At 37.3% G+C, this 24,902-nt stretch overlaps 1 protein-coding gene across 2 annotated transcripts in view; it reads right to left on the bottom strand.

The window, feature by feature from the left end:
* Positions 1–2,643: 2,643 nt before the first annotated feature.
* lmbrd1 (LMBR1 domain containing 1) overlaps positions 2,644–24,902 on the bottom strand; it is a 55,399-nt gene continuing 33,140 nt past the window's right edge. For both annotated transcript variants that reach the window (XM_035663444.1, XM_035663446.1), the window contains 9 exons: positions 23,023–23,148; positions 21,952–22,104; positions 19,109–19,173; positions 18,841–18,943; positions 16,529–16,633; positions 16,287–16,436; positions 15,209–15,290; positions 4,589–4,680; positions 2,644–4,149 (listed from right to left, as the gene is read on the bottom strand). In XM_035663444.1, coding sequence (XP_035519337.1) covers positions 4,039–4,149; positions 4,589–4,680; positions 15,209–15,290; positions 16,287–16,436; positions 16,529–16,633; positions 18,841–18,943; positions 19,109–19,173; positions 21,952–22,104; positions 23,023–23,148 — 987 coding nt within the window. In that variant the 3' untranslated portion in view covers positions 2,644–4,038. The remainder of the gene's footprint in view (positions 4,150–4,588; positions 4,681–15,208; positions 15,291–16,286; positions 16,437–16,528; positions 16,634–18,840; positions 18,944–19,108; positions 19,174–21,951; positions 22,105–23,022; positions 23,149–24,902) is intronic.

The raw sequence follows: 24,902 nt of genomic DNA, 5'->3' as shown, positions 1-24,902 counted from the left end.
ACACAGCAGGTACTTACCATGCACTGTATAATGCATTATGGTCTTTCATCCTGTGAAGCAGTAAGATAGATGATGGGTACAGAGGCCCCTGACAATGCCTGTACTGTTCTGTAATTCCTCTTGGTATCTACAGTACTCCACACCAATCATCTCTGCCTTATTTGAAAACAGAGTCTGCTTCAGAAAAAAAAAAAAAACGACAACCAAAAACTGAACTTTCATCTGCTGTCAGACAACCAAACAGTGGGAAGTTTTTCCGGTTATGGTTTTGTTTTTTAGTTTTCTCAAAGTTGTGATATTAGATGATCACATAAACTATGGTGGAGTGAATTATTTCCTGTTGTTTAACTCAGTGGTTTTCAAACTGGGGTCCAGGGACCGACAACGGTCCATCACTGGTTTGTAGGTAGTCCCCAGCGGAATATAGGAATATAATATCTGAACTTCTGTCACATTTTTTGGAACAAAAAAGAGCAACAGAAGTAATGGGGCTGACCATTTTGATTTACTGTACTTTATAGTGGTCCTAGTTTGATCATTGAATGACTATTAAGACTTTATTATCTTCAAACCCAAAAATAGAAAAATAAAAAAACTACTCAGAGGGGATTCCTAATAGGAGACTAATCTAATGTGCATCTATTGTGGGGTCCTTGAAATAAACATTTTTGGGAACCCCTGGTAATTGGCAGGATGGTCAGGCATGACACAAATTGGATGTAACGACCAAAACTTTTTTTTAAGGTCACAAGTCTGAAACCACACTGCTTTCTTAGTGGCTTAGAGGTTTAACTAGCTTCCTTTCTTGGATTAAAATGATTTGGAAATCTGAAAGCTTAAGCCCCAAAGCAGTGGGCAGGTTAACATGTCCCCTCCTTACATTAATAATTCCATTCATGTTATCAGTTAGAGTAGACAATCAAATTAATATGAAGCACTGAAGCAAACTGAACTTGTATAATAACTCGAGTTCTATGATCCAAGATCAAATCTGATTTTGTTCGCCAATGCAAATGATGTCAAAATCAAATGCATCTGTTATGTACGGCCCTCAGGCAGATCTTGCAAGTACTGAAGTTCCCTGCAAAAATATTTTTATTTTCTTGAGCTAATTCATTTATTTATACATTAAAACGCGTTCATTGTTCCCAAACAAACTTGCAAAGAGATGCCTAAAAAAGCGAGGCAGAAAGGGAGGAAAAAAAGAGGCAAGACTGGCTTTTGAATAAGGGGGTATGACAAGAAAAAGTTGTACTCCGAGCAGCAAAAATCCTCTGATCTGACATGTTGATCACACAATCCTCTCCTTTAAAATTGTGGGGCTCCATGTTTTTTTTGGCTCAAGGCTTATTTGGTTTATTAGTGTATGTGGGGGTGGCATATCACATAATGGCTTAACTGAGAGCAGGCTTGTACAATAGTTATGACAAGGTATGCATACCACAAACTCTAATTGGACATGCACTCAAAATTTCATGCAAATCCATCCAAAGCAAGCACTGAGTATATGTTAATCCATGAGCGGATGTATTTAACTGTCAGTTTCATTTGATACATGTCCTTATTACTTAAAAACTTGTTCAAACCGGAGCTTTGAACAGCAGAATGCATTTTCTCACTCACAGAATTACTAATTGTGTTTATGTACTTAATAGCTCCTTAATAGATTTAGTAAACTCTGACCACAATGTGGTCATAACACTCATTACAGTCAGAACTTAATGAAGATACATACTTTATATAACACAAAATATATTCCTATTTTTAAAATCTTCATCACAAACTTTAGAGAGTTAGATTTCATAGGAAAAAACTCAATAGAAACCACATAGCCAATATGTTTTTTAGACAGCAGTATGAGAAATGATCAGATGTTGGGGGACTATTTGATAGCAGGGACAGGCTGGTAATGAAAAATGGCTGACAGTCTTTACTCAAACTCTCCTAGCTTCTGAAAATATGCTCCCTATACTGTGTTGCAAGGGATTTTATTGGTTTTAATAAAAAAAAGGGCCTGACTAAAACACTGGGCATTATAAAGTAGAAGGTTTACACTCAGGGTTCACACACTCCTTCCAGGAGTTTTTTTCTTGACAATACAGGACAGCACTAGCTCACAAACGGTCAAATAACTTACCGGTAGGCCCAGTATTGACTCCTTTTTTAATGATGCAGGGTTCACTGTGATTATTGTACACTCCACGTTATCAACATCACTGTGCATGCGCTTAACAACCAACAAATTTGATCAATAATAAGCTGTATGCATGCAGATATGACCATTTATAGCATTTCCAATGGGCTCTCTGGGAATTCTGCTTACGGTTTCTGAGAAACTACACTGCTGAACAGCTATATTGAGTGTTTTTCCGTTACGTGTCTGGTCAACCTGCTTTAAAAGTGTCCTACCACATAGCTTATCCAAATTCCAAGTGTTTGCTTGACTGGAAAACTAGTCTGCTAATTACAAGGTTTTCCATGTTTTCCAGGATGCGTGGGAACCCTGAGAACTATTTAACTCATTCACTTCGTCCAATGTAATTGACTGATCATCATGCTATGTAAAAGAGAGAACTAACTTTGCACTGATTACTGGGTATGAAAAGAAGGGCCAAAGATAGTTGAGTCTGGGCCAATAGGGACTGTGTTTAAAATGGTTTTATTCCATTAAATACAGGTATCATTAAATATTAACACAACTTCCACAACAGCATTATTTTCAGCATTTTATTGTCACGGGAGACTACATGAGACTTCTCTCCATCACCTAACCACATTTCCAGCTGCTGGCCTTCACTGATTCTCAATGAAGACTAATATCTCAAAACAAAAACACAGGCTGATTTCTGTGAGGCTAATTTAGGGTAGCATATACAGTAGTGTGTGCCCATCATGCTACAATACAATCACAAGGCACAAATATTTGGTTTCCAAATAAAAAAAGTCATTTATATTCACATTTTCTGTCAGTCTGTTAATAAATCAACAGTTGCTACTCATTTTGACACTTCTAAATACACCGAAAATAAATCAAACTACTGAAAAAAGCAATTAATAGTTCTATGTAACATGCCTGCTGTTGATAAACTTGAGAGCACTGGCAAAAAAAACGAGAAGTACTCCTTAATTAAAATAAAATTACATCCATATCTTTGATTAACTTTTTTTTTTCTCATATTCTTCCAACACAGAGAGCAAAAGGCTGTTGAACCCATTTAATTAAAAACCCGAAATAACTGAAACCTCGAAAACATGTCAGCCGCAATTGATCCTTTACATTTCACACAGTGCAGGTATGAAAGTACAGTAACGTTTCTTTAAATAATTGTCTGAGACTGCAAATGTAGAGGGAAAAAGCAGCAAACCCCCCTAGCACTATATTTAACCTCAGACAAAAACAAGCTAAATAAACTTTGAAAACGTGACTGCTGTCAACACTTAGGAATCATTATTTTTATACCAATTAGCTTTTTCAGAAAACAAGCAAGCAGTTTTTGTAGGCTCCACTGTATCCTTATCTTAAAATATATATTAAAGCCAACTATGGGTACCGTCACAGGAACCATTCAAAGGGTCTAGAAAGTGCTTAATTTAAAAACAGTAAGTTTATGTCCAAGCTCTGCCTCCAAATAATAGACATAAAGTTTTGGAGCAGCATATGACTCTGTCTCTGCTGCCGCAATAAGTGTGTCTCCTCCAGTAGAAAAATGACCAATTTGTGTCAGTTTCAAACTGTTGATGAGTGAATTCTCAAGGTAGGATTGAGTTGGAGGACGCTCCCAGAATCCCAAAGTCATCAATAATATTGACTGAGAAAGACACAACAATCAGTCTGAGCGGTCTCATTAAGTGGAGGGATGTGTCAACTCAAAACAAGGCTGGAAACCACAAGACACCACTGCAATAACTCCTCAAAACCAATAAATTAAATTATGACAAATTACTGACATCCATTTATTTATTTATGAAATTGTACTTTCTAGTCCCTTTAAGTTATGGTTGGATTATCTACAAACCCGCCTGAATGAATACTGATTTTCAGTGCACATATTCATCATCGCTTAAGTCTGAGTCATCGGCCTCCACCTCTCCTTCAATCACAGACTTCTTCCCTCTGCAGCAGGACACCACCAGACCAATGAGGAAAGCCTAAAAATAATAAGCAAAGCATGCATTAGGAAATATTTCATAAGGATCATTTGATCGATAGAATGCATCAACAGCACCGGGAAAGAGGCTATTAAATATTTTGCTGAGGAGATTAGCTGTGTGCAGTCTTGGAAAATCATTTTCCAGTAACCTTTTTCTGAGCAGAAATTAAATTATGTGCTTCTGCTCTCACACTAGTCCCCGAAGAAAATGCTCTTGAACTGCTTTTGAACTAAATTAAATGTTTTATAGATGTTGTTGCTATGAATGTTTTATGGTTCAAAACATGAAAAAATGACTATTTTCACTGTTCTTCATTCATCTTTGCAGAAAAATTTAAAAATCCAATCTTTTGCCCCCCAAATTTACTCAGAACATTCTACTGTTATTCTCACTAAAATTCAAGGAAATTAAATTTTATTTAAATCCGTGGACTTACCCCAATAAAGGCCCAGTTACCAAAGTAGTAGATGGTGCTGAAGAACCAGAACTTGTGGAGGAAAAGATAGGATCTTGTCACAGTGCACTGGTCTAAACGGGACAGAGAACACACAAAAACATCAAGAAGAGTAAGTTAAATACATGTAAAATGAAATCCACAGTATTTAAAAGTAAAGACTTCAATCAATACAATAACAGAATAATTACATTCGTATTCAACATGTTTGGCACCTGATTGTTTAACACAAGTGTTTTCCACCAGGTATTTGCTTCACATTTTTACTTTTCATTGCGACACCTGTCAGGTCTTTAAAAAGAAAATATATTTCAATAACCTGTAACCAAGTAGAACTGCAATTTGTTTTCCACTTGAGGTATTTTTGCAAAGTTTGAAAGGTTATGATTTTTTAAAGGAGGAAGCTAAAGTTTACCAAATGAGTTGTTATCTAACAAAATCAAATCAAAAGGAAACTTATTTGGTCTTTAAAACAAAAAAACAGGCCTGCAACCAGATAGTGTTTACGGTGTACAGGGATTTCCTGTACACAACAGCAAAGTGAACTTGATCACACAAAATTTACTTAAAATATACATTTTTCATAATTTACATTCTTATAAAAGAAACATAAATGTAAATATTTTTAATGAAAAAGTTTGCTAAATCACACTACTAAGACATCCTCCACCATAAAACTTCTCTTCTCTGTTTTTGATTCATTGATACAGAAACCCTTGAAGGAAAGAAGGAATCAATAGATTTCTCCTACAAAGTGACTGATGAGGTGGAAGCTAAGAGAAGAATAATCGGGCACAGGTAAAGGAGGAGTGAAGAAAGGAAAGACAGACAGAATTTCTGCCTGTAGAGAAATATGAGAATTTCTCTGCAGTGGGTCCTATCATCCAGAAAAACAATTCAAGTGCAATAAAACATGACACATCTATCTCTACGTGTTTATAATTGCACTAGAGTAGCGCTTGTTATACATCTGTGTTATAAAAGGGGTCCGCACTCACTTAAGAGCCAATAAACAGGCTGTTATTACTACGTGGAGCAGTGCCTAAGGCAATTTTGTCACTCTAACCAGAAAAGACAACCGGTCTTCTAAGAAGAGGAAAGCTATGTCACTGTCAATGTGAATACGGCTTAACGAATAGACAAAACTGGAATGATGTAACATTTAATGGAGCCTTGCATCAAATATATCCAGTATTACACATTGAAAAGGCAAAAGGTAAAAGCAAAGATACGCAACAAGACACCAACAAATTGTGAAGACAGTGAACCATAGGTTATGGGTTATGCATGTAACCCTGATTCTCTGATGAGGCAAAGGGGTTGCAACTTTGTTTGGGATCCTCTCAAGCTCAACGGATTATAATGTGAAGAGCAAATTTCAAAAGATTTTCAAATGAAATTCATGACATAAAGGCACTATACCCACATGTACAAATCAAATAATTAATAAGATATAACCCCCCCCCCAACATTGTTATATATGTTGAATGTTTGGTTCATACTAACTTCAAAATATGTGGAAGATAGCCCCGCTTTTATTTAGTAACAACTTCTACATTCTGATTGATCTTAAAATCTATTCGTCCATCTTTGTATGTGCCTTTGATATCCCCCAACTAAGTGCAGCCACAGTCATGAATAAACCAGTCAAGATAACATGTTTACTTGTGATGTGTTTGCTATAAAATAGATGGAAGAGGCGACTAGCAAAAAGTATGAAAGGCTACGCTAACCTGATTTACCAAGCAGCAACTACGTATTTATTTACCTAATTTCTGGTCACCCCTTGTTTTTGTTGATATAACAAAATACCATATGTATATGCAAGCCTATTTTACATAAATAGTAAAAAGTTTCATGTTATACAGTAGTAATCCATTCAATCAACCAATCTGAACTGGACACTGACTGCTAACTGACATTGGTAGTAAGCAAGTAAGCAAAATTCTGCAGCGTTCCCCAAATGACATTTTGTTGCTATGACCGAAGACAGCTCGATCAGTATTGCCAAAGCACATTGATGACGAATACACATCAAAACCAAAAAAAACTTTGAAGAAAACAACTCACTTATTGCTTATAAAATCCAATTGCTTTGCTTTGACTGTGGAGCAGCTCTGTGCTTTATGCTGGTGACATCACCTTTGAGTCTGAGCTCTCCGGTTTTTGACAGAACTGATACTGCTATTGATCTGACGGGCAGAGACGGCAGGAATAATATATGAATTCTTAAGCTGAGTCATCCCCCCTTTATGTGCATGAATGGGTATTGGCAGGCATGGGAAATGCTGATGACGTCAAAAGTGGAAAGTGCCAATGATACGCGTGCAAGTGTCTGGGTCTGTCTTCAGTCCTCCAATTGTTTTTGTGTGAAAACACAGGAAGAAAGGGAAGAGGAAAAAAAAGCTTCCCTTTAGATCACAAGTATTAATTAGCTTAGCCACGCACAATGAAGCAATAAGATACAAATATTTCAGTATACTCCTAATCAGACTTGTATCATTTCAACAGAGCAAGGCAAGAGAGAAAGTGCACAAAGCTGGAGTGAAGACGAAATGCACTGTCTGGCTATGTTAGAGAGCCATCTGGAGCATTAACGCTAACCCTGCTGAGCTGCTCCTATCACACTGTTTCTTACACAGCTCTTCACACCGACTTGAACCCCATGAACAGTGCAATCAGACTTATACCAGGCTACACGGCATCGAGGTCCACAGCAATACCTCAGTGTGGTTGAGAATTTGTGTTGAATTAAAAGGGGGGAAAATCCAGGTCTGTGCTGTTTCATGTATAGTTTAGATTAGACGGAGTACACCCAGGGGAGCTCTGAAGGTGCACCGACAATCAGCTCGTACTTCGCTCAAGATCAACAGATAATAGAAGAAGCAAGTCAATCTTCATCCCCCATGACCCCACTCCTTTCCTCCAGTACCTCAGCCATCTGTAGCTCTCCAGCTGCTTACCTGAATTGCAGGGCTCCGAGTGGGACCTACAGATGGTTCACAACAGTGGTCTGCCTAAATATATTATCATGTACACCACTGACCCACTTCACCTTGAAATCATTACCGTACTCTGATAAGAGCATGGGGCAGTGTGCGAGTGCAGGTAGTTTCACCTTGACTCATGATACCCGGTGAGTGCTGCCCCATGTAGCATGATGCATTATGTATAACTTTCATCTCTGCATTCAAACACAAACACATGCATAAAACCCTGAACACACACACAAACACACACATTGTGTTCTTTGTGAAAGCCTCTCTATCAGCAAGCACTCGTGTTCTGTATGCTTTTACTTTCTCTCCGTCTAAAAAGCAACAGAGCACTTTCATTCCAATGTCCTTTGAGGATGCTGATGTTCCTTCAACAGAGCTATTTTCAAATTCTCTGGCTTCTCATATTAGTGTTGTTGATGAATGTTCGCTGCTGTACAAAATCTTTTTTTCCTTCACTTGCAGAGAAAATACATTTGAGAAGTGTTCAAGACTTCCAGATGCAGGTACAAAAGACAACATATGTAGAAATAACTTTACCTTGGTTGATATAACCTTAACCACTCATTATACAAACAGAAAGGAAACTCTACTACTGCTGGTTATAATTAAAGTACTTGACTCCCCACGGTATTTTTTTTAGATCTGGCTATGAAGCTACATCTCTCCCTTAGAAGTAGTAACACAAGAAATGAGACAATTGAGCAACTTGTTAACAACCATCCCATTATTTGGAGTGTGGTTTCGGGCGTCCTGATGGATTTACATCCAATATTCGTTCTCCTTTTAGCTGTTTTTTGGTCTCCACCAACTCCTCAGGGGAATCGATGGCTCTTTAGCTGCTAAATGCTTCACTATTTTCAACAAAAAGCCTGCATGCTGCGGCAGAAAACAAAGGTAAAAAATATGGATTAGAGCAGCTTTAAGCATCAGTATCATTTTAAATAGACTACTTTAAAGCCCAATTTTGATCAGAAAGTATTTTTAATTCTATCAAGTAATAGTGGAAGTCAACACCAGAACAACACCAAGCAAACAGATATTCTTTGAAACTGTAATTTTCTTTAAAAGGTAAGGAGTGTCTGTGGAATACAAGATGGACATTTCTCTTTCAAGAGAATAACTTTTGATTGACATATTGCATTGTAACGCAAATTGATGATGATCCCCTTGATGCAAAGAAAATTACTATTAATTTGTGTTGGGGTTGAGGGAGTCTCCTGCTGAAAATAGCTTGGCCACCTGACATCTCAGAGGCAACACATAAAATTATGACCATCTCCCCCCTGAAAACAATGCTGTGGAAACCGGCAAGTTGCTAGGAAACAGACAGCAGTCCATAGTGTAAAAACACTCCTTTGTATTAGACGTTTTATCACTGGGATTCAAACTAGAAATGCGTTATGTCTTCCAAGGTAAAAAAAAAACAAAAAAAAATGGACTTTTCAGCTCATGGCTAAAAATTCAGCTCAAACTGCCAGCAATACATTTTATACAGAACGAAAGAGGCTTCAGGGATCTTTTACCATAATATTTATAATTCTATCTCTGACAGTGTCGACCTAAATGGTGAAAAAAAAGCAGAATAGAAAAAAAAATGGAGCAATGACCCAGAGGGCATTTATTGGGGTTGGATTTATTGATATTAAGTGTGAAATGAACTTTCTTTGCTGCAAAAAACACTGTCTTTATAAGTTTTGGAGCTTTTCCGTAATAAATTATTTTGTTGTTGGTATACTTTGTTGATTTGTTTAATATGCCTTCACTGTATGCACTATGCACAGGGTTTATTAGAGAATGTGACAAAGATTTAACTGAAGAAAATCATTTGGTTTTCGGAAGAAAGTGCTGTGGACAGAATATCATTACAATCATTGGTTAGACTGTCAGGAGAACTAATGTAACCAATAATGGAAGTTGCTGATGTGATGATGGAGGCGTTAACATGACAGCAATAAACAACAGAGGAGACAGTTAATTTCTTGGGTGAGGGAGTGATCATTAAAAATGCACATGACGACAGAGAAATCTGTGATGGAAGCCGTCATTATGACATAAAATCAAATGCATCAATAAGTGAGATGAAGGCGTATTTAAATGGGTCTGATGGATTATTAACATTTCAGATCTTCAACAATTAGACAATTCAGTAAGTCAGTCAAAGAAAAGAAAAAAACCCATAAAATCATCATCCACGAGGGTGGAAAGTACAAACATATTTACTGACAAGGGCCGATGGTAGATGTAGATGAACTTAGATGCAAGTCGGAGTTTTTGATCAAAGCAACTCGCCCACTATAAGCAGCAGCATAAGCATCATGGTGGTAAGAATAATTTGAAAGAGCAGTCTCATCTAATGCAGAGAATTCCTCAGGTTTCATAAAGCCATAACATTTTTTGATAAACTCATAAATACAATTATTTATTTAACAGAACATTAAAATAAAGTGATTGAATGCACCAAAACCAAACTTGGAGAGATTTAGTGCTGCAAAGGGTTCAAAATGTGTGTCAATGGCCTGACAGATAATGGATATAAAATGAAATGGACTACGATGAAACTTTTCCCCGGCTAAAATAAACAGCTGCTAAAATAAAGATGAAAGCAGCATCGCTGCTGCACAGAGCTCCAGAGAACAGAAGTTCCAGTGATGCACAAACAGAGCAGATACTCAGATTCTTCTTCTCCTTAAAATACCCAGTGTTTTAAATCACATACTGAAGAAGACTTCAGGGTTCAGGTAGTTTGGGGCCATGGCAACTAATTCCAGAGGATTAATTACCATTATGCTGAGTAAATGAGTAATGGTGTGGTAATGACCTTAGAGTAGATAATTGAGAGCTTGACACTGAGTACCTGCTCACCAAGATGTTAGTGTCATTACACCACTGTGACCAACTAGCCAATCAGTCACCAGCTTGGCCTCTGCCCTCTTGTCCTTCGTCCTTTTGATAGTGTCACACTAAGGGTTATTTAAACGCGATGTCCTTCCAGAGCCTGTTTCAAATTTGATGCCTTTTTCTACCACAGTGTATTCCCATTCTTGTTTTTCACATACACAGCGAGGAGCCTGACATTTAGGGAATATGCAAATGTAAGTGAGATCCATGTTTGTGAATCTCTTGGTCATGCTACGCTAATGGGTTTTTTTTCTCCCAGGAGACATATCATGAAGAATACAATTTCTATGTTTACAAAACATACATGCTGTGCATGCATTTAATGCTGTGGCTCTGGAATTTAAACAATTACGAGCTTACCAATATGCAACCGTTATTTGAATATTAAAATATACACACCTTGCCAACTTTATGTAACAGATGTCAATAAAATAAGGGTAAGGTTCAGGCTTAGAGAATGTGAGCATTGGTATAGAAGGGTACAGCATGTGTACATATGTTACATATTCTCCTATGTGTTTGTATTTTATTTATTAATAATAAAATACACCAAAACCACCAATGCAAATGCCATAATAACAATGTTTTCCCATTTACAATCAGCAGAACATCCTCGGTTTCTGTCCTAAATATTGGGTCTACATTGACATTCTTCACACCACAGGAACTGCAGTACAAATGGTCAAACAGCACAGATTAGAGAAGTACATTTAGATAAGCTGGATGGTTGACTGACTGGCACGTATCTATTTAGTCCTCTACACCCACCCCTCTCCCCTACCTTTTTACTGCCAAACATTGTAAAAAAAATAAAAACAACTCATAACAACAGTTGATGAGGTACTCTCTCCTTTAGAAAGAAAGCCGCTTTATATTAACCGGGAAAGAAAGAGTTGCACTCTTTCACCACACAAATTCACCTGTTACTTTTTACAGTATATAAGTTGATAAGCTTTTGATTGTATTCCCTCTGAGTCGCATGTGTTGTCTCGGCTTGACACTTCCTCCTCCTCATGGTAGGTGGTACAACGGCTGTTATGAAAGCAGGAGTCATTTCCAAGATGGCCAAAATAGGACCAGTTTCCCAAAGCTGATCAAAAGAGAGAGTAGAAATACTGCTGGCCATTGTCCTAGTGACTCCACGACTCCTTTAATATAGCAGTACTGAAGAGCGCCAAATCGTCTGCGTAAATTATCCCTTTGACACGTGCCCTCAGTAATTAACACTACTTGGGCAAAAACTGATTTTCATTCTGTTCTTACTAACTGAGGTACCTGTGATGCCAGGAAGACATTTGACTTTATTTCACTTACTTAATCCAGCTATCTATAACTCCTCTTCTGGTCAGACACAAAACAGCTTCCAGGCTGCAATGAAACAAGATGACGAAGCGGTGCAGAGTCATGGCTAAATCTGTTTACATTAATTGTGATAGTTATGGGACAGGAAACAAATTATTTGTTTGTGAACAACAAACAACCAAACAAAGAAAAGCCAATTAATTTCCTCATATTTTGTCTGAACAATCATGTAAACAAGAGTGTTATGGGGGATTGTCAGTTGTTGTAATTACAGTATGTTGGCAGTATTGGCATTATTGTCACATGTAAACATAGCTGGAGGACACGTAGGTTAATGCTTTTAAAGGCAACCGATTAATCATCGTGTTTATGGTCGTTTATTTACTTTAAAATTTGAGTTTAAACTGTTGTAATTGCAAAGGTGGATTGTTGTCTTTTGGTATAAAATTGGTTCCTGTTATACAGTATATGGACAACATGGTGACAAAGGTTTTAACAGCTAAAAAATGGGATGCAATCCATCTTTGGCTGCATATTTAGGGTGGAAGTACAATTTTAGAATATTAAAATATTCATTTTAGGGTATTTTGATGTATTGTATATTCCAGATTATGCAGAAAACAAATCAGTTTCATCATAAGCAAAACAACTGTTGATTCTACCTAATCACACTGGCTTCTAAATAAGCTCCAGCTCAGCATTGGGACTCTAGCCAGGGATATAGCAACCACTGACTGTCTTTTGTACTAAGTGCAGCTAATTCATGAGAAAAGGGCCCAAAGAGGTGTACCCTTCTTTCAAATGTCAAAGACATTAGTCCATTAACACCGCCCTGTTGTATAACCCTGATATAGTTACCATCCATGAACTAAACCCACTGCTGAAAGCCCAACCACATATGCTAAACAATTCTGGTTCTTTTTTATTCAGTTTGTAGTTAAGCTAATAGCTCTAAAGCTGTCCCTTTTTAGATGAGCAAGACATCAGCAAGTGTTTAGTGAAGTGCAGTTGTTTTTATATGCTGAGTAGGATAGTAATATTAACAAATAAAAAGTTAGTAAAAGCAATAAAAGCAGTAAAAGATACCATATTTTATCATGTCTTCAGTTATATTTCAGTTTACCCCAGTCACTGCACTGGCTCTTCTTTACATGTTGTGGATAGAAGAGCAGACAAAACCAAATGCACTGGTTTAATTTGAGGATGAACTAATGGAAATGTTGCAACCTATTTGTGCCATTTCTGTGTGATTTCTTTACAGCATAATGTTTAAACATATACTAAACTAGAGATAGTGACTGAAACAGAAACTTTCAACACTGTGCATAAATTATATACAATCTCTTTGTACTCTGTACTCTATGTAGCTTCTAGGAGATACTTCTATAAGAAAATACTACTTCAATGAGACAAACAGTATAGGACTACATTTTTAGAGGGATATACCTTGTGTCTCATAACAAATGGTGTGTCATATAATGTGGCTTTGAATATGCAGTGCAGTGTTCTGAATTGAGGCATATGTTATATGTTGACTCTGCAATTTACCAACAGCATGCCACCTCTTCCTATATTATAACTGCAATATAAAAAATACAGCAACATGCAGAAGCAGCATCTTTCATGTCCACAGTGAGTCAACATCAACTTGTTTTCCAAGACAGCTAGGTAATTCATTTGCTACGAAGTGTAAAAAAAACAGTGTAGCCTACACACAGGTAGGAGAGAACCTAAATGTATGTGTTTACACATTGTAAACAAAAAATATCTTGCCTCTGATCTCTGCAGTTACTGTTCTTCCTCTGCTTTATCGTTCTATTTTCTGCCTGTCTTGCCCTGTCTTAGTGCATTTTTCAGTGCTGTTGGATAAAGTGAAAATTATTCATGAAAACCAAGTCAATAATGGCTACGTCTAACATTTTTTTGCAGTGTTCAGGCATACACCTCATTGTCATTCCGAACTTTCACACACGCCACAACAGGTCCCGACTCACATGCATCTGTTAATGGCAACGGGAGGCACTACAGGGTACGTCTTCACAAGAATAGACACACTATAGGAAACTCTTCAGATAATATTATCGAACATGGAATCCAAAGATGCAATACATAATATAATTGACAAAATAGCTCCAGACATGTATAAAACATGTCTGTAGCTAGCAAGTATTATATATAAGTCCATTTTCTAATTTTCTACACCTACAGTTGCTTCCAGTGGTCCCACAAAAAACACTACATGTTAGTACAGCAGTCTGGGAATTTGATGCTATTTATGGAATTTATTATGATTAAAGACTATAGAATTTGAACAAAACCTATTTTTAATCTCCAATTTATTTGAGATCCATCTAGAGAGATCAAATGAAAACAAAACATACAAGTCCTAAGAGAGAAAATGTTTTTTTTGTAAATGACCCTAATATAGGCTCCTTGTATTCCTACATATGATTAAAGAGACAATAGTGTAAAGTTTTAAGGCACAGTCAAAGTATCAATATAACAGAAAATGTAAAATATTTAGAAAGTATCAAACATGCTTAATATTTAATTGACTATAATTAAAAAGTGTAAAGAGTTGTGTAAAAACCTGTTTCTGTAAGTGGTCACATGACCTTTACTTTTTTTCTCATTATATATACACACTTGACATTTACACACATCAGCACTCATTATGTACTCTATTTGCAATGCAATTCTATGTCTCCTGGGAGAGCATTTGTGGTCCAACACCTTGATTAATTTGAATAAAAAAATAATTATCCCCCAGACTAATACACCTCCACCAACACAAACAAACTTGAGCTCACACATTCCAATGGGTTAAAGATAGATTTGTCTTTGCTTGTCTTGACTCTACTAGGCCTAAAAGTCAGTCAAGTAGAAAACAAGAAAGAACACGTAACAGTAAGAATGATAGTTTACAGGCTGACTATCGATTTATCTGTCTACTAGACAGACAGACAGACAGACAATCTAGCTTTCGAACCAAATATGACAATTGCATCTTATATGCTCCACCACCACGAAGAGCCTTACTTGAGCACTTGACAAATGAATAAAGTAATGGATAAAGCTCACGGGTATGATGTACATTCACACATTTGTGTTTTCATGGATGATTTACTGTAATAAGCGTTGGCATGGAGACAGCAAGAGGCCATGTGCTGCATTTCCAAATGTTTGTCCTTGGTATTATTCCCTCTAATGAATAATGAATGGTGATAAAGATTACTGAACAGTGTTCTACATGATAGGGCCGGGTTGTACGCTGTCCTTCCTTTCTTCTTGTACCGACTTGACTTGTGAGGAATAAATCTTTGATGATGTTTTGTAAGTTCTTCCAACATCTCACTATTGGACCAGTGCTACCTTGCTGTGCTAGCAGAGATGACAGACTTACCCTCAGGCGCCTCGGCATCACAGATCCTCGTGGTGCCCAAAGTAGCATTCCCAGATGTAGGACCTGCTGAGGGCATCTGACTCTGATCAAAAAACACAAGAGGCATGTACCTGTTTAGCACAGGAACACAACAAACTACTTCATGTGGTACAAACAGATTGTGGGTTGAGAAGATCGACCATACAACCATAATAGCTGAAAATGTGTAATGCTAGAATAACACCCAACAGCAGCAGTATTTTACTCATAAATTATATAATTACTTTACATTTTACTAAATAAAAAATCACCTGGAGGCTCTGAATTTTGCCATGGATAAATTCAATAAATAGACATAATTTTTATTTTAGTTTACAGTAAACCCAAACAGCATCCTTACTTTCACTTAGAAGAACTTAAAAGATCACCAAATTAACTAAAGAGGCATCGGTTTAAGCAATTTACTGTGCACAATTCTTAATATCTACTACACACAGGCTACATTATATACGCTAGGCTGATAAAAATGACACTGAGATACCGTGTATTCAAATACTGTAGGTGAAAGCAGAGAGGAATAAGCCACGTTTACCCTGTGAGTCATATGGAGCTGGTTTTAAAAAGGTTATTTTCTCTCATTTAAAAAGAGGATGTTTCAGCAAAAACAACAGTGCAGTTCATTTTAATTATGTTGTTTAAAAGATTTTTTGAGACGAAGCATAGACACGAGGGTGCATCTAAACTACATGCATACACCCACACAGAGAGGAGAGAGGGGGGAGGAGAGAGAGAGAGAGAGAGAGAGAGAGAGAGAGAGGAGAGAGAGAGATCACACAGAGGGTAGACTGTCAAACAACAGATCCACACAGTAACAGCCGCATAGACTAATACAGATAGACAGAATCCAAGAAAGAACAAGAGTCTGAAAGCCCCGCTACCAGCCTGTAGAGACCATGCTGCTGCCTACAGACAGAAATGGTTTGAACCCACTGACTGACCGACACTGCCATCGTTAGAGCCACATCCTCAGAGCTAACTCTCATCAGTGAGACTAAAATCCAAGACATGCACAAAAATGTACATACGTTTTTTCCCTCACCTGCACAAGATACTTCTGGCTGCCATACATGACATATTGTGGGGCTAGGCTGTAGATCATGTAGCTGGTGTGTAGGACAATCAAGAGGAGAATCATACAGAGGAAGAGAAGAGCCTGGGGGCGAGTTTTCTTCGGTCTTATTTTGTACAGCTGAAAAGAAATAAGAAGAAAATGTTGATGTGCAATTAATAGTGTTTTTGTAAAATGTTTCAGGTAACATAGAAGTAAGGGGCTTTGCTTACCCTAATCCAGAAGAACCAGATGCCCATGTTGCGGATGCCAGCCATGGATGTGACTACGAAGTACATGGTGATGACTGTGATCAGGATGTAATCCAATGGAAAAACCTGTGATACCAATGACAGTGGTCAGCTATTTCTCTCACATGCACAAGACACATATGAAGTCATTAGTACTTTCAGAGCCAAACATTCAGGTTGGCGATGCCTCTCGAAGATGCTTGGAGCTGTTAATGAACAACTATCGATACCACTTGTTCTAGCCCGATTAATCTAAGGCACATCTGAGCTGGTCAGTGCATTCAAACATTAATCAAGACAGCTGAACACCAACAACTGTATTCCTAACCTCTCCTATTAATCAGTTAATTGATTATTTACAGATAAAGCCTAGACATAATGCACAGTGCATGTAACATAAATATTTATCGATTATGTCCTGTGAGATGAAAAGTTCTGATTTAACCTCAAACCTGATCCCTATATCATACTGTATCCCATTCTGGGTATGGTGCACTTAATTCCTTAAATACCAAGGTCATACTTCTAAACACTGGCCTTAGACATTTAATCAATGCCACTTTCTATGAAGCAATTCTTTAATGGTCTGAGCTGTCAGTCATTTTTTTCTAAATTCTGCTGTAGAATACAAAGTTTAACAGAGGATGCCGCAATGACTTGGATGAAAGAAGCAGTGGTAGTGATTCAATAATCTGTCAATCTCAAGAGTTCATATTTTAAAAACTTAAAAACAAGGCTTTGGTCATTTAACCACATTGTTAAAACTGTATATACATGAAGGTGTTCAGGTTAATTGATGCAATATAAATCCTTAAAGATGACAGAGGCTAACGTATAGCTCGTAACGTTGGACATTTTCAAGAAGATTTTGATTATGGTTTCATATTTCCATTTTGAATCTGATGTCAAGAATGATAAATACTCAAATTTGTTAAGCTCCAAGTACACATTCAAACCCCAGTTACAAAACTGACTTCTTGACTTTTCAACAGCTAACAATTGAAATGGTTTGATTATTTAAATGGCACTAGCACAGAAAAACAGTAAAGTAAAGAAATAAAATTAAATGCATTAATCAGCATTCATGAGTTTCTAAATTTCACCAAGGCTTCCTTTGGATTATCTTTTAGATTGCCTGTTCTGTGTCGCACAATATTAGCTAAATCATTCAATTACATGTTGCCAATTATTTATCATTTGTAAAATGTATTACCTGTGAACAGAAATTATATGTGTGCATAATGCAGATAGTCTAACTGCACTGCACTTTTACACCTTTTATTCCCTGTATTTTCATATGTGGTTCACAAGAAATGTCTGAAGGGACAAAGTGTCCCTTGAGCCACTGTACACTGACAGTGGTTTTAGATTTGTTTAAAAAGGTTTTAAAAATCAATCAGACAGCAATGCCACCTAAATCAGTTATATCTAAAAAAAAAACAAACATTTGGTTGGGTACGCAACAGAGAACCTGATGGTGTTGAGCACAGTATATGATAATCATTATTGTTTACAAAGATAGTAGTTGTGCTATTGGACTGTATTCTAATGCAGAGGGTTTTATTCTTGTAAAATTTCCTCAGTAACAACCTTTGCATCATTTTGACCTTGTAAATGAGTGGATTCAGAATCAGATCAACAGCTGGTTCATGAGAAAACCGTTGAGCCAGCCATACAACACATATTTCTTAAGATTGTCACAAAAGTGTGGATTCATGTCTGTGTTCATTTTCAGAGGTCAGCATTTGTAGAGTGTACAAACTATCTTTTATCCTTGCCATTCAACATTATAGCTGTGCTAACTGTGTTTGTCATGTTGCCAATTTTCTCAGCCCTGCTCCACTGGAACATTCAATTATTTTGAAGTTATTGCAGAATGTAAAATACACTTGCTAGCTATGATTTATGTGGGTATATTTTCCAGTTTTGTAATTTTTTTAATCTTTTGGTCTTAAATATAAGTGGTGCCTATCAGACCATATTTAAAAGGACGTAATGTTAACAAGAATTTCAGGTAATTTGACTCATTTATTGTATGTAGCCGCACATGTAGTTGAGATTTTGCTATTTTAAAGTTCACCTGCAGTATATTGAAGCATATACTTGCAGTGTACTGAAGAACATAGGCTTCAAGCTTTTAACAGTATCAAGTACATTTATTGATAGCCAAGAATAAAGCTTTTAAATGATGCTCCATTTAGGTTAATGATGATAAAGACAAGAAAATATGGCTTTAAGCATATGTTAATTGAGGATAATCATCTTTTCACCATGAGAGATGAGAGGATACTCACGGGTTGTAAGGCTAATAGAAGTTCATTCAGAGGATTGGTTAGGTTGGTGCCAAAGATTATGAACCCGGAGCTGATGCCAGCAGAGTGGAGAGCTTTATCCAAACTGAAATACACAGAAAAACTTAAATATATGGACATATCTCCAGCATTACATATTAATAAATATAGTCAAAGGAAACAATTACACTGTCCATTTTTGTCACATTGCCTGCCTTATATGACACAGTTTTGTAAGCTGTATTGTGTTACAGGGAATGTAATGACTTACTTTGAAATGAACAGGGCAACAGTGAACAGCAGTGCAACCAGGATAAAGAAAATACCCAACAGTATCTGAAAAATAAATAAATACAATACATTACATTACATTACAATACAAAACAGTGACATGCACCCGCAACCAAAGGAGGGATCTGCACTCGTACTGAACCTTGTGACTGAACAACAATAAAGGAAAAGGTATATTTTCAAAGGCTTCTACTGGGTCAGCAAATATAACCTTTCTGTCATGTCTTTTGTCAAGGAGAGACCATATGGCTTGGCCAGCCACAGTTTGGCACTGTTGCCTAAGGTGACAGGGGGAAGCAATGGCACAGCCCAGACAGAGTAGGGAGGTTGCAACCAGGGAGGCAAAAGGTGGGTGGCAGCCAAAAAGGCAATAAATCCTTTCAACCACTCGCCTTCAAGGGGGCCTTAGCTAAAATATCTTGAACCAGCCATAGTGATGGAAAAAAAAAAAACAGGCGAACACATATGGCAAAATATATAGTACAATTAAAATATATGATGTTTTAATGATGTATAGCACAATGTTGATATTTGAGTTAAGACTGATCACTAGTTACAATTCTACCATGCTAATCACATGGATGGTCAGATGAAACTGAATGTAAATTAGTGTACTTATTTTGTCTTCCCAGCATGCTAGGACCTCTGAAATAGCCATGTTAGATGCGAACAATTCTAAGAAAATAAAGTAATTTAAATTATTAAAACACAATCATTCAACCAAATTAGCTTTTACAAAACATCTCTATGTAATTTCTCAATGATTGTAGCAAAGCATCAATTACAATCAGGAAACTGATAATGACCACGCTTTTTGTCATTATTGTTTGATATGAACAACTTAAAAAGTTAGGTGGCCAAAAGGAGGGAAAACACTTTTGAAGATACTAATTAAGCTGGCCTATCTCCTAATTAAACCAAACAAAGGCCAAAGAAAGCAAATGCGTAACTCTGTTATGAAAACACAGTTTTTGGCTATTAAAAAGTGAAATACTGTACCAAGTACTTATAAAAAAAGTTTTTAATTCATGAAAAGATGGGACTTATTTACATATACTGAATGAAAAGATGGCATTGTTTTTTTAAGAAAGAAAATGCCATTACTATATAAATTACTTATCTAAACAGCTCTGCTTTTTTTAAACCTTTGTTTTATGATCACATCAAAACACTAATGATTTTGTGAGGTCCAGGCACTTTTTAACTGTAGTAGATGTTCGGCATGTTCAATAAGTCATTTTCGCTCACCACCAGGATTGATATAACAAAAGACAGCATGTGTTTGAGAAACAGTGGCACAACTGCTCTGGAGGAATCACAATCATTTGGCTTATCACTCTACACCAGTGCCTGAGTATACAGTAAATAAATCTCCCAACTCATTACTGTTTAAATTTGAGTCTGGGGACTGTCATTAGCAGAAACTCCCTTGGTTAAAGACAAACTGTTACAGACACTGGTTAAAAATGTTTGTGCATGCCTGCAGTGCAGTAAAATACTGGAAAATGAATAGCAGTGGGAAAGTAAAATGTGAACTAGAAGAATTATGTTGTAACTCGTCCTGTCCTTAATACAGAAAATGTGATTTGAAAACAGTAGGACCTATTTTGACTGTGCATTGCCCCAGCTATCTCATATACAAACAGAAAAAACTGTTGGTATAGGACAATAACTTATTTCCTGACCCACCACCATCACATTTATCAGAATAACTATAGCCATGATTGTGTTATTCTAAGCCATATTGATCACTACCACCTCTGGGTTTTCTCAAATTCAAATGAATTATTTTTCTGGAAATTAAAAATGCAAAGCTGTTTATGCCAAACTGACTACAAAGATGCAAATAATTACAGTTGCTGCGCTCTTGTAACCAAGTGGTTTGGTTTGATAAGAGTACAGTGAGTTGTTAGAAATGATGGGAATAAGCAGCTTCATGGAAATGTGTGAAATGGTTGTGCTCAAAGTCCCTAGGATGCACTTTTCATACAATCTTGGTGGTTTAAGCTGCACAAAGTACTGTATGAAACTGTAAAACTTCAGTGTTCAGTTATACCAGAACTTAATTTTGTATGGTAATTTTGTGCTGGTGCTGGTTGTGTATGATTTAATTACAGTAGCCACTAGGGACCAGTGGGGCAGAATTGTGCTGCACTTTATAAATCGCTCAGTAATGCTCAGCAATGCATCACCTTCAGATGCTTGGACTGGGCCAGAGGAAGGGTTGGTACCAAAATGTTCCACAATCACCCTTGGTCAAATTGTAATATTGGGACAACAACAAATATGAGGTCCAGGTATTGGTTGCCCAACCCAAAAAAGTAAAATCAAAGAGAAGTTTGTGGTTCCTTTGGTTTATCCCTGGGGAACCATGAGATCCTGCTTGAAAAATGTGAGACTCCCTGAGAGACTTCAGAGTAAATTAGGTGAAGAGACTACCCGTGGGAATCATGTAAATATGCGGTTGTGTAAAGTAGAACTAAAAGTAAATCTAGAGCAGTCCAGATTAGAACTTGAGCACAAAGAAACAGTTGGGGAGGAAGAAGCTGGCGAAAATCAGCATGATACTTGGCCAAACAAGAATTTTTAAATTACACAACTATTAAGGGAAAAAAAACAACTAATTAGCTGTATTGTGCAGCGCTAACCTACCGATGCGGAGAAACCAATTACAACAAGGCCTGAACAATGCAAATTAATGGTGTTTGTAAGGTAACATCCAAGAAACAGACAACGAAAGCCTGCCTTTGTATACAACACAGTCCATATTGGACATATACGTCACTTCTTTGAACGCGAGCCAATTCCATAACAAAGACTCACCTTGAGAGGTCTGAGAGCACTGCCCACTTTAGTGCAGCAGTTCCTCTCTGCAATTTCCAGGTGTCTCCCCTTGCGCCGGAGAACCTGCAGTTTGCCCTCAAGCTCCTGCAGGTTGTGTCTGTCCCTTGATGAAAGGGGACGTCCATCATTACACTGGCGGGAAGACCAACAGACAACCAAATAAATCAACAAATACACATATTGGTTCACCTCTGACATGGCATAGCTGGAAGCTTTATCAAAGTATTTAAAGTAAAAAGCTAAAATAAAGGGAAAATTTAAGTTATTGACCAAGCCTAAAAATCATACTAAACATTTTCTTTGGATATAGTTATTATGTCAACAGGTGGATATGTAGAGCAATAAATTATTGTGTTCCAAAGTTTTAGGTATATTTTATTTGCCAGTAAACAATTAGCCCTATTACATATTACATATCTACAAAAGTTGGTATTTGTCTACCTTTAGTAATTGAAAATAAAATGATATTAAGTTATTATTTCAACTGCTGCCATTCAACTACAAAATTAAACTCTTTTGTGTGTGCTCTATGATGCACTACTTTTCTATTGTATATGTAATCTTTAACATAACCATAAGTGGTATTTAGTAAATATATCTATGGTGGTAGCGGAGGAATGACGAATACACTGCTCTTTCATGTTCAACTTCATAATGACACTGGCAACTAACAGATGTGTGACTCTTTACTTTCCCTGTTTGTGTGCTGCCTCCATTCGAGGGGTCGGATGATAAGGACAATGCTAACCATCCATAATTGCATGCTAAGACAGAGTAGCACAGCAGAAAGATAAGGAAGAGGGACTGATCGGCTGGAGGCTCTGTATGTGTAGCTTTCAAAGAATGCATGATTATACACTAGATTAGTTGGAAATGTAAAAAATAAACAACAAGCATTCTAATATTTTCAGTCATATAACTGTTAATGTAATGATTATGTATTTTCACTTCTAGGCTTTGTTCCATTAAGGTATTCCAAGACTTGAGGATAATTGTGTGCATTTATGTCACATATAGTGCCAGTGGTTTGTTTCATGTGGTGAGACCAACCTTGGATTTCAGCTTTTCTATCTGATGCTCGACATCATCAATGTCCTCTGTGTTCTCCAGGCGTTCATACACCACACTCCGGGTGCCTTTTATCAGATTCAAAGGCAGTACAGACATACCGTATGCCTGAAAGACAGTGCAAACCCACCATTATAATCAGACATTATTGTCATAGTGGGACGGCACATATGGCACGTGTATCCACCCACACATACCCATGCATGCCTGACGACAAACCCATCACAATGTGGAACACAAGAGTCGAATGAGAGTAACTAAACACACACACAACAAATCATATAGTTCCTGGCCTCCTAGGCTATGTCATTTTTGGTACAGGAAAAAAAGATTAAATGGTGGAATCTATAATTGTGCTGAGGTTTATTGGTGAACTTGCTGCAACCATTTTGTGTGGATATCACTGCCTTATATCACTCTGATGCAATTTACAGCTTAACAGTGCCCCCATGTGACAGCACTATCCTCGATCCATGATTTGATGCAATTTTTATAAGTAGAATCTTAGGGAGAAAATCTGGGTTAGAGGAGGGGGCATCAAGGTGCCATCAATGTTGAATGACATGAATTTGAATGAATACACATTCTATTAAAAGTACATAAAAAGGTGTAAATAATAAACAACAATAGCCAGACATGCAGAGAGACAGACATATTTACAAGCAGTGACAGCAAAGAGAGACAGAGAGAGAATATGTGCACAAAATTCAAAAGACATTTTCAGCTATCAGTGGAATTCAATCTCCTGACGGGATGCTTGAACTTTAATTAGACATGAGGGGCATCTCTAATACCAGGAAACAGACCAATCAATACAAATCAAAATAACAGCAACACGCCGATGTTGTCTTGCTCTCCCTGTGCCGTCTCGCTTTAACCAACTTAGATGAGTGCCATTTTATGGGTTCATAATAAAACAATGGGGTCTTTTGTGCAAAGATACTTTCAGCCGTGTCAAAAGATGCTGCCCTCTTTTTTCTATTTTTCAAGTGGGGAAACGTCAGAGACTATATTTTCTAAAACAACTTTTACTAGTTTCTGAGTGTTAGGTAGTGTTAAGAGAGTCGCATGGGATACTAAGTCAGGCTAGACTATTATTAGTCTCTGCTGTGGATCTCTGCTACGGGCCAATGTCGCCTCCTGCAATGAATCATGGAGCTCTTAAGGCCGGAGCATGTCCCGAATATCAAACACACTCATAAAAGGAAAACCTGTCCCAGATCCCAAGAGAAACATTTCCCTTCCCCTCAAATGTGCAACTACATGGGAGAAATATAAAAGGCGGGGGAAAAAGCCCACAGGTGTCTCTCTCCTGGAGTGTACATTTTTAGTTCACACATAATCATGCATGCTCATTAAAGTTATTTTAATACCCACTGTGGTCAATAATAACCAGAAATAGCTCGGAGCAGGATGGATGGGAGTGTGTATGTATGTGTGACTCTGTGTGTGTGTGTGTGTTGTTTAAGGGGGGAGTTACTGGCTGAAATCATTCAAAGAGAGTCATGTGACTGCTGAGTGGGAAGAGAGAGGACTAGGTGGACATGGGTCTCCTACACAAGCCTCCTCTTTGTTGCTCTTTCTACTTGTGATGGTGGAGCCAAAAGGGAGGAGGGAGAGGAGGTCCCCCCCCCCTACATTCTCAATACCTTTTGATAAAGAGTTCAATCCTGAATAATGTGGCTAATTAGAACTACTCAGTGTACAAGTTGTCTTTTAGATATTCCACTAATGTGAAATAACCAAGCTCATGCATTCCAAGATATAAAACTTTACACATAGTCATTCCCATAAATCCTGCAGCTTTGCCAGAACTGCCACTACTATGCTGGTTTCCCTAATCCCATTTGATTAATAGGACA

Source organism: Morone saxatilis, unplaced genomic scaffold (assembly GCF_004916995.1).
Source record: "Morone saxatilis isolate NCDOM2014 unplaced genomic scaffold, NCSU_SB_2.0 Contig19, whole genome shotgun sequence".
Classification (NCBI taxonomy): Eukaryota; Metazoa; Chordata; class Actinopteri; family Moronidae; genus Morone; species Morone saxatilis.
Note: the sequence above shows the minus strand (reverse complement) of the source record. Positions and strands in the feature narration are given on the sequence as shown.